Source organism: Sinocyclocheilus anshuiensis, unplaced genomic scaffold, assembly GCF_001515605.1.
Source record: "Sinocyclocheilus anshuiensis isolate Anshui unplaced genomic scaffold, SAMN03320099.WGS_v1.1 scaffold1468, whole genome shotgun sequence".
NCBI classification, from domain to species: Eukaryota; Metazoa; Chordata; class Actinopteri; order Cypriniformes; family Cyprinidae; genus Sinocyclocheilus; species Sinocyclocheilus anshuiensis.
Genome location: NW_015546129.1, coordinates 122,028 through 132,340, shown reverse-complemented (window position 1 = coordinate 132,340; position 10,313 = coordinate 122,028). Strand labels below are relative to the sequence as shown.

The following is a 10,313-nucleotide window of genomic DNA, read 5'->3' as shown; positions in this document are numbered from 1 at the left end:
GTCTTCAGTGTCACATGATCCTCCAGAAATCATTCTAATACGATGATTTGCAGCTCGAGAAACATTATTATTATTATCAGTGTTGAAAACAGTTGTGTTGCTTCATATTTCTGTGGAAACTTTTTTTTCAGGATTCTTTGATGAATAGAAAGTTAAAAAGAACAGCATTAATTTGAAATTGAAATCTTTTGTAACATTATAACATGTCTTTACTCTCACTTTTGATACATTTAATGCATCCTCGCTGAAAAAAATATTAATTTCTTATAATAAATAAAAAAATAAAAAATCTTACTGACCTTTTAGGCTAACAAGGCTAAAGTATTATGGCAAGGATTTTTGTACATGATTTTTGAGCCGACAGCACATTTATCACAGGCCTTGTACCATGATGCATCGCACTCCGTATTATAGATAATAACTGTTGCATGACTGACAATCGCTGTCTTACGGCACGAATACAGTGTTTACATATCATATTTAATTTGATGAGAGTGAAAACATGTCATCAATAGGTGGTTTTGTCTTTTTTCAACTGGAAATGTTTTGGAAATATATTGTTAAATTTGTCAGCCTTGTTTTCATTCGTGACACATTAAATATGACGTCTACCCTCAGGTCTGTTGCTTTAGTTAAACAGCTTCTTCATGTTAAAAATGACCTTTAAACTCCATTAAAAGCATCTTCAGAATATACATTTGTGACTCAGTTTTGTTTTGTGAATAATGAATACTTTTTTTTCAGGATTCTTTGATGAATAGAAAGTTAAAAAGAACAGCATTAATTTGAAATTGAAATCTTTTGTAACATTATAACATGTCTTTACTCTCACTTTTGATACATTTAATGCATCCTCGCTGAAAAAAATATAAATTTCTTTAAAAAAAAATAAAAAATCTTACTGACCTTTTAGGCTAACAAGGCTAAAGTATTATGGCAAGGATTTTTGTACATGATTTTTGAGCCGACAGCACATTTATCACAAACAAAGGCTTTTCTGAAGGGCGAGAACACTGGGAGAAATGTTAAAATGCTTCCATTCATGTTCACACACGTTTCATTAATGTGTTTCCGTCCGGTGTTTCAGGTCGAGTGGTGTGAAATGAGACTGTGGTTATGAAACATGTAAACACAGACCATCTAGGACCAAAATCTGCACGTTTTCCAAACCAGTTTCCCCTTGAATCCATCTCAGCTTCTTCTCCGACAGCATTCCACCTTCACCGGCTCGGCTTTCCAAAGGAAAAATCTGCAGGATTGACATTCATGCTATAAGTATGGTACGTTTACTCATACAAAACAGCAGCCTGAAGTGGAGATTGTAACACACCTTTGGTAGCAGGCGAGGAAGAGCACTATCAAAGCCACGCCCCCTAGGACTGACATCACTGACGCAACAATGGAGGAGGCGGAAAGGGGCGGAGCTGCAGGTTCTGTATATACAACAAATAATCGCTCATTTATTTATGCGATTAATATGCCATGGATTGAGGAAGCTGCTGGTTACTGCTCACCTGTGCAGGTGTGTCCTCCAGGTGTGTTCAAGCACTGCAGGTGTGGAGGGCAGACGGACGGATGAGTGGAACATTCATCAATATCTGAAAATATCAATGAACACATTTTTAATAAATTGGGTGTCAGATGGATCAGTAAATTTCAAAATTTCATTTAAATTAATTTGACCTGATCTTATTTAATACTTCATTTTATTTAATAATTAATATTAACGGTTTGATATTTTATCATTAATGTTGCGGCAAACTGTTGGCTGCACCAGCATTTAAATCCTGTGTGCGCTAAAACCTGTTTTGTATTTGACTGCATTTACTTGTGCTCTTAAAGTGGTGTTTATATTTGTGTTTAAAGGTTTCTACCATTTAATTTAATATTTAATATAATGTTATTTTATATGTAGTATTTAATTCTATTTATTTTATTTTATTTGAATGGAACATTCATCAATATTTAAAATAAAACAAATGCATAGTTCTATACTTTATTTATTTACTAATAAATATTTAAATTAATTAATTTAATATTTAATTGTTTAATATTATCATTAATATTTACTAATACATTTTATATTTAATCTAATTTATTTTACATTTAATATTTGATGTAATATTTGATATTTATTATTTAGTTTAGTTTAAAAATGTACATGAATGTTCAAAAGAAATAAGTGGAACATTCATCAATATTTAAAATAACCCCCCCAAAAAAACATTGTTTTAATAAATTGGGTGTCTGATGGACCAGTCAATCTCCAAATTTAATTTAATACTTAATTTAATTCGACTTGAATCTTTAATTGTATTCAATATTTAATATTAGTTGTTTAATATTGTGTCATTAATCTTTAATATTTAATCTGTTATTTACATGTAATATTTAATATTTAATTTAAAAATGTACATAAATGTTCAAATATCGAAAACAAATAAGTGGAACATTCAGCAATAATTGATATAACCAATAAAAATATTGTTTTTATAAACTGGGTGTCAGATGGATCACTCAATTTCCCAAATTAATTTAATATTTAATTAAATTTGATTTGATTTTAATAATTTTATTTAATATTTAATATTAATTTATTACTACTGTATAATTAATATTTACTATGCAATTTAATATCTAATCTAATGGTATTTGACATTTATTATGTAATACTTAATGTGATATTATTTTAATATTTAAAAAATTATTATTTTTTTATTTAACCTTGGCATGTGGGCGTTTGTGGGGTCCACTGGTGGGTGTTGGGGTCACAGGTGATTTGTGTGGCTCCCTGGAGCAGGTATCCAGTAGGACACTGATACATCACCGCAGATTCACACAGCACAGAGAAACCCAGATTCGACCGCGGGACCGCGCCACACACCGGGTCTGAAAATGACACCCAAATATTGGGACAATATGAGTAACCCACATAAAATAAAATTATTATATGATTGTTTTCATCCTTTCGGTCGCTAATACCGGTGTCTGGCTCTCTCCACGCTGAGAGGTTCATGTGGCCGATGCGTGTGCAGGGTAGCAGGTCGTCGGGGTGGAGTGTGCGCGCGAAGGGGTCAAAGGGCACCAGCCGGATGTGTGTGTTGTCACAGATGATGCGGGACAGAGATGTGGTGCGCAGAGCGTCTCTCTGAGCCGAGCTGAACACACCTTCATTCTGCCACCAGAACCTAAACCACATTTAATTATGTACTTCATATCATGCCACATTGAAATAACTCAACACTGTCTCAAACTAAATAATAATAAAAGGAAGTGAATCACATTACCTGTCACCGTCTCGGAGCGCTTTGAACTGTTTGGCGATCAGGCAGGCCAGCAGGGGCCCCACGCGGCCCCCAGGCAGAGCCGGCTCTGAAATGGCCCCAACCCACACGTCTATGTTCTTAGCTGTTCCATAGAGATGCAGCAGCTTCCTGGCCAGAACTACATTTCCCAGAATGCCTGCTAAATCAGACTCATTCGCAGGTGCAAAGAGACCGCAGAGCTCCCGCCACGCACTGTAACCTGCAGAGAGAGTGAAATAAATACTTTCATTATTATTAAATATTATTAAGTATTTCATTCATGATATTCATGGTTTGAAATTTAAAAGATAAATAATGTCAAGTTATTATTGTAATATTTTTAGGTTACTCTAGTGTGACATTCTCAGGTTAAGGTAAAGTAAAATTAGCACAATATTAGGAAATAAAATTAGCAAACTATAAGTAAACCGTTCTAAATAAGGAGAGAGATAATGTCAGGAAACTCATTTATGAGTTTGACTTTAGATCAAAGCAAGTAAGTAAATAAATATTTTTTAAATGATGTGGATATTTATCTTCTTATGTTTAAGTTATTGCTTTTTGGGGGTTTTTTTTGCACATTTTTATATTTTTCTAAGTGTAAACATGACAGGAGTTTTAATAAGTTGTAACTGAATCTTTCCTAATAAAGAAAAAAAAAGATGAAATAGGTGTTTATAAAACAAACAATAAGCAAGCTGCATTCATAAACATAAACAAAATTAATAATCAAATAAACAAAAAATGGATTGCAAGTTTCAAATAAATAGATAACTAAATTCTTATGTAATGTTATTATTATTGTAATTATTTGTTGTAATTTGCAATTTTTTTGTTATAAGTTGTAACTGAATCTTTACCAATTAAGAAAAAAATAAATAAGTGAGCTGCCTTCATAAACATAAAAAATATTAACAATCAAATAAACAAAAAATGGCTTGCAAGTTTCAAATAAATAAATAAATAAATTGTCATGTTATTATTTTAATTTTTTGTTACAAGTTGCAATTTTTTGTTATAAGTTATAACTGAATCTTTACCAATAAAGAAAAAAAAAATAATAATAAATAAGTGAGCTGCCTTAAAAAACATAAAAATTAGATTAAAAAAAAATAAACATAATAAAGCATATCTGCTGACTGGCACCTTGTAGGCCATGGTCTCGTCCCCTCTGCAGGTTTAACGCAGCCAGGTCCAGCGGCAGCCCTCCCTGAGCCTGGAAGAGCCTCTCGGTCAGTTCCTCCACCATCATCTGATCTGCTGTCTGCAGTTTAGCCGGGGACAACAGCAAACCACGCAGCACAGGATCGATGCCACCTACACACAGAAAAACATTCATCATGCATCATAACGCGATGCTGCTGAGTAAACGGGCATGCAAAATAATGAATATTAATATGTGCTCCAAAGTCCTGATCTGAATCAAATGATACGCTATACATGCTCCGATTGGAGTGCTTCAAAACAGTGAATCATTTTGCGACCCAATGGTTTAACTGATTCTGAGACAATTTAGTAGTCACTGGATATTGGTAGAGACATGACACGAGCGTCCCTACTAAATTCTACACCCTTGATTTATTTTTATTTTTTTTCCTGCACTGAGCCAGAAATTTAAGGAAACCCATTTCCGACATGGAATACGAAATGTAATTGCATCTTTTTATCTCACAATTCTGACTTTTTTTCTCGCAATTCTGAGTTTCTATCTCACAATTCTGAGAAAAAAAGTCAGAAATATGAGATATTAATTTGCAATGGCAAGAAAAAGTTAGAATTGCGAGATAAAGTCAATTACTTTTTTATTATTTATTCTGTGGCAATAAAGATATAAATGAAAGATATAAACTCAAAATTGTTAGTTTATACACCAAACATTTATTTCTATCTATATTGTGGAGGTTTTTACAGAGGGATTTGTTCATATATCATTCACCAAATTTATATATTTAACATTTTATTTTATTTGTTTATTTTTTTGTGCTGTTGACAGTATCTTCCGATAGATAAAAAGAGAAATCTAAAATCCATCTGTAAAAACCTTATATGCCAACAAAATGAAACAACAATTAACCCTGGCTTTATCTAATGTTGAGATTTATGTTCTGGAAATGTATGCAAATAAGTGCACATTTAATTAAACAATGCTTCATTTGGATATTTAAACATTTCAGAGAACTTGTAGTACAAAACGGTTGTCTTAAAGGACTGAGATTAATCAGCAGGAGAAGTATGATGATTTTATTTGCGTAATTTCTTACTCTATTCACCTGTGGTGTCTTGCCTCAAGTGTGTGTGTGTGTGTGTGTGTGTGTGTGTGTGAGAAACAAACCCTCTTGCACGACCCTCCAGGATGCAAACAAAGAGTGGTGTAACGGCAGAGCTGGGTGCTCAGGGCTCAACCGGTAATCGGGTCCGAGGCGGTTCACCACCGGATGCACGGTCACATGTGCAAACCGAAAGGCAGCGGTGGAGAAAATGTTGGAGATGCTGGGGTCAGCGGCGGGGTCGTAACCTTTGTACGGGGGCATGTGGGCCAGGTTAGCACTGCGTCCCAGGACGCGGGGCAAGTAGTGATCCCATGTCAAGATCTTCCAAACAAGATTCAGCAAATCAGAGACATGCATAAATACAGTAAACTTATAAAACAGAGAGTTCCGGTGCTTGATTCTGATTGGCTGAGCCGCCTTCGAAGCTGTTGTAAATTACTCTACAAAGTAACATACACCTTTGTCTACTTCTGTGTGCTGCTCGGCAACCACTTTGTTGCAACCACAACTGTTTCTGAGGAACTACATTGTTTGGTGGAAGAATACTGTTTTTATTAATATCATTACACTTTATTTGCACTGTTTTATTCTGTGAAACCGTACTACGTGTATGGAATAACCGTGTTATAAAAGCAATAAGCCCTGTGAAGCCGTGGTTTACAGTGAATTTATAACAGCTAAGGGAGTTTACTCCGCTTCGCGTCGTACTATGTAACAACGCCCCTTAGCTGTTATAAATTCACTGTAAACCACGGCTTCACGGGGCTTATTGCTTTATTTTATTACTTTTGGTGTCACTTTTTATCTCCTCACCTGGTGGACTGCGCCCAGTATTTTCCTGGCCTCCTGGTACAGCGTGTCTGGGCTCCAGTGAGGGTTGAGCTTGTGAAGCTCCTCAGCCAATCGGTTGTGTTCTCTCAGAAAGAGCGTGTGCAGAGCGATCATACCCAAGTGCTCATTGGCCCGAGAATCACCTGAGACACGCCCACAAAAACAGCACATCAACTGGCCAGTTTAAATCAGAAAGCATCAGGGTGAAGGCCTAGCTGACACATAAAATGACACAAATATTGATTTATTTTCCTTTTCTTTATAGGGTGTTGTATCTTTAATACCTTTAAAGTCAACATTAAATAAAAATATTAGCAATATCAGCAATATTATAAATCAGCAACAAAATAAATAAATAAAATAGGATTAATTGCATTATTTATTTGTTGTGTATTTATTTTAACTGTTTAAATAACAACATTTACTTAATTTTTTTGAAAGTGTTATTTCACTTTTTTTTTTACCTAATATGCACCACTTCTTATTGCATGTAGTTTTGTTTAAAGCTTTATAAATCTCATTGAGGCAATTAGTTATGACTACAGTGGTTCTTCGCATAACTAGACAAAACACTTATACACAAACTTATTTATTATTGCTCTAGAACTTAATTTAATTGTAATTCTTGTAATTATTTAATTGCAATAATTTTTGTAATTATTTGAATTATTTAATCATTTTATTTATTGATTTAATAATGATAATAATAATATTTACTTGCTTTGAAATGTTTTACTTTTATTTATCTATTTTGCACCATTTCTCATCGTATGTAGTATGTATTATAATATAACATTTGTCATTGTATACAAATGCTTTAGCAATATAAATGCACGTGCTTTTGTCAGACTAATACAGCAAACTGAATTTAACTGAAATTGAGGGAGGTAAATCAATTGCATGAAGATAAATAAACAAACCAACTAAAACAGCTAGTAATACTATCATTACAGGTTGATTATTTAAGAATTTTACATTGTTTACGTTTCGTACTAGAGTTTCTGCTTTATCAGAGGATGCTGAAAACCCACTGATTTCAATGTGGATGGTTTGTTTGAATGGCGTATAAGACAAAAAGCAAGGGTTGTGAAAGTGACAAGTATTTAAAGTGATTATGGAAGAAAAATGGGTTGCGAATGCTCACAACGAATACTCAGAAAAATGCCTACAACCTGCTTGGAAACAGAACGATCTATTCCCCAAGGATGTGTTGAGTCTTTGCACTGTCTCTGGTAGCGGGATGGGGTCGATCCGCTCTCGTGGGCCGCAGGGATCCAGGTTCAGCTGCGTGCGGCTCAGGAAGGGCATGAAGCCGAGCCCTTGGTCTGAGTGGAACTGGTTGACGGCGAGCAGGCCGAGAGGGGACGAGAGGTTTCGCAGGGTGGCAGCCAGCCCATCCGAGCTTCCGTACACCATATTGGCATCCACGAATGCCGTGATGGCGTTCAGCTGCTCCCGGTGACCGAGTGAAACCGTACAGCTGGGAGCAGAGCGGAAAAACGGCATGCAGCTTTGAGTCCCAGTGCGAGGGTCAGACAGAGGGATCTGAACGCGGAGAAAAAGAGCCAGATGTTCAGAGTGTGTACGATCTGGCATCTGTTTTCATCAGGGCCGGATTTACTTCTTTTTGTGACATAGGCAAAACTAATTTTTGGGCCCCCCTTCCCTATTAATATAATAGGCCTAATATTACCAACCCAAGCAAACTACAATTTTTCTTAATCAGTGGAAACCGTTACAGTGCTTTCTATCGCAATAAGCACTTGCGTTCAGTCAATAAAAATCGAATCGAATGTAGTTCTTAATTTGTTTGATTCATTTCCATTAATAGGCGTGGCATACCACTTCGGGAGTAATTTCTCTAATAATTTTAACGGCCAGGAGTCACAACCACACATCAAGACATTGTTCAGGTGATTTGTTTCAAGACATTTGACACGTTTCCATCCTGACTATTTTTTACGCAATTCATCCCAAACCTTCCATTTAAAATTCCAAAACGTAATTTTAGAGCTAATAACAGAGGCTTGAGCCATTGATATGCAGGCTAACGCAGTTATTAATGCAGTTATTAGAGAGAGAAAGAGAGATATTAAGCACGTGTGAATACCTGCGTCTGTGCGTCTCTCAGCAGTGTTCAGCAGCAGCATCTACTAATAGCGAATCTTTAAGTTAAACTGCTTCAAGAACTTCGCTACTGAAAAATGTCATGTAGCTTTTCAGCTGCAAAACTATTTCATTGATAAATTCGCGGGGCGGCGTTGACGACAACTTTCTGTCTGCGTCTCCGCTCGAGTGCATGTGTGTCTGTGAGAGAGGATCATAGGAAAGCGTGATTTCCATACATAAAAAAGGTGGAAGACGTGGAAATAGTTTGTCATTTTTACCCTAATGTTTGTTATATTTATTTGCTCAATGTTTTCTGGGGTTTTGGATCTTTTACTGTTGTAGATATCCCATAGTATAAGAAAAATATTATATATCTCTTCATTGTGTTTGGGCTGGATGAGCAAGCATAGGCACGTGCCTAGAATGCCTATGCGTAAATCCGGCCCTGGTTTTCAGGGTGTAACACGCACCTGTATCGGGAAACATGGCGTGTCTCTGCTGCAGGTGCGTGTGCAGTCCGCTCCGGTCTTAAAGGCCGCGGTGCTGGGGCTCTGAGGGGTCAAGGTCAGGTCATGATCGATCCACTGACCCCACTCCACCAGCAGATGAGACAGAGACATGTCCAGAGAGATGTTCTCATTATGAGTGTACAAAACCTCCTGCGACACACTGCGGACCTGGAAAGAGAGATTATGATCTGATTGAGTCTGGAAGACTAAACTTCTGTTTGTTACCATTATCGGCTCATTTGGTCTTATTTGTGTCTTTAGTTTAGTGACACTTAAAAATAAAGGTTCTTTATTGGCCTCTGTGGTTCCATGAAGAACCTTTAACATCCTTGGAACCTGTACGTTCCAGAAAATTTTCTTCACACACACACACACACACACACACACACACACACACGACTGTGAAAACCCCCTTTTGGAGCCTTACTTTTAAGTGTGTAGTGTATTTTTACGCCACTGGTGGCACCAAACAGAACTGCAAAAAGTTACTATTTTCAAAGTTCTAAGCACCAGTGTTGCAATTGTTAAATAAAACTATTAAAAACTGCTTTTGTTAATTAAAATAAAATAAAATAATACTTAAAAAAATTTAAAGTTACCTTGGAAATAAGTTTAAGTTGAAGTAAAACTGAAAACATTTATAAAAATAACAAAAGGCAATAACAAAATGGCTAAAACTTAACTAAAATGAAATTAAAAGGAAACCCGAAAAGTATGAAAATGAAAGCTAATTCAAAATATTGATTCAAAATAAGACTGAAATAACACTGCAAAAAAATCTCTGCCATGGCTGAGCCAATATTGCAATTTCAAAAAATACACACTTCGCTTTTCAACTACTTGTTTTATCAAGGTTACTTCTTTAACTAATTCCTTTTTATTAAATTTATTGATTGCATAGTAAGTTGCATATTAAATTAAATTTCAATTATTATTAATAAAATAAATGAGTTTAATTGTATATTGTTGGGCTAGGATTATTTGAGTCTTTAATATTATTTAAATTCGTTTTTATAATTAATTCTATTATTTGAATCATTTCGTTTTTTATTTTATTTAAATAATAATAATAATAATGTAATTTCTCTCTCTTTTTTTTTTTTTTACCTTTTTTAGCAGCATTTCCCATTGTGTGTAGCATGTACTATAATACACAATTTCTCATGATGTCCAAACACTTTAACAATATGAATGTAAATGTTTTGTCAGGCTAATAAAGCACACTAAATTTAAAATTTAGGAAGAAATTCAATAACATTTCTATAAAGACCAAAAAAACCTAATTATGT

General features: G+C 35.1%; 1 protein-coding gene across 1 annotated transcript; it reads right to left on the bottom strand.

The window, feature by feature from the left end:
- Nucleotides 1–1,087: 1,087 nt before the first annotated feature.
- LOC107701038 (thyroid peroxidase-like) lies at nucleotides 1,088–9,252 on the bottom strand. The gene is made up of 11 exons (XM_016502955.1): nucleotides 8,986–9,252; nucleotides 7,579–7,951; nucleotides 6,389–6,549; nucleotides 5,638–5,896; nucleotides 4,452–4,622; nucleotides 3,288–3,525; nucleotides 2,983–3,188; nucleotides 2,725–2,889; nucleotides 1,515–1,598; nucleotides 1,331–1,433; nucleotides 1,088–1,249 (listed from the first exon to the last, which is right to left on the bottom strand). Exons 1-11 carry the CDS (start codon nucleotides 9,250–9,252, stop codon nucleotides 1,192–1,194), a joined length of 2,085 nt encoding a protein of 694 aa, XP_016358441.1. The 3' UTR covers nucleotides 1,088–1,191.
- Nucleotides 9,253–10,313: the final 1,061 nt, after the last annotated feature.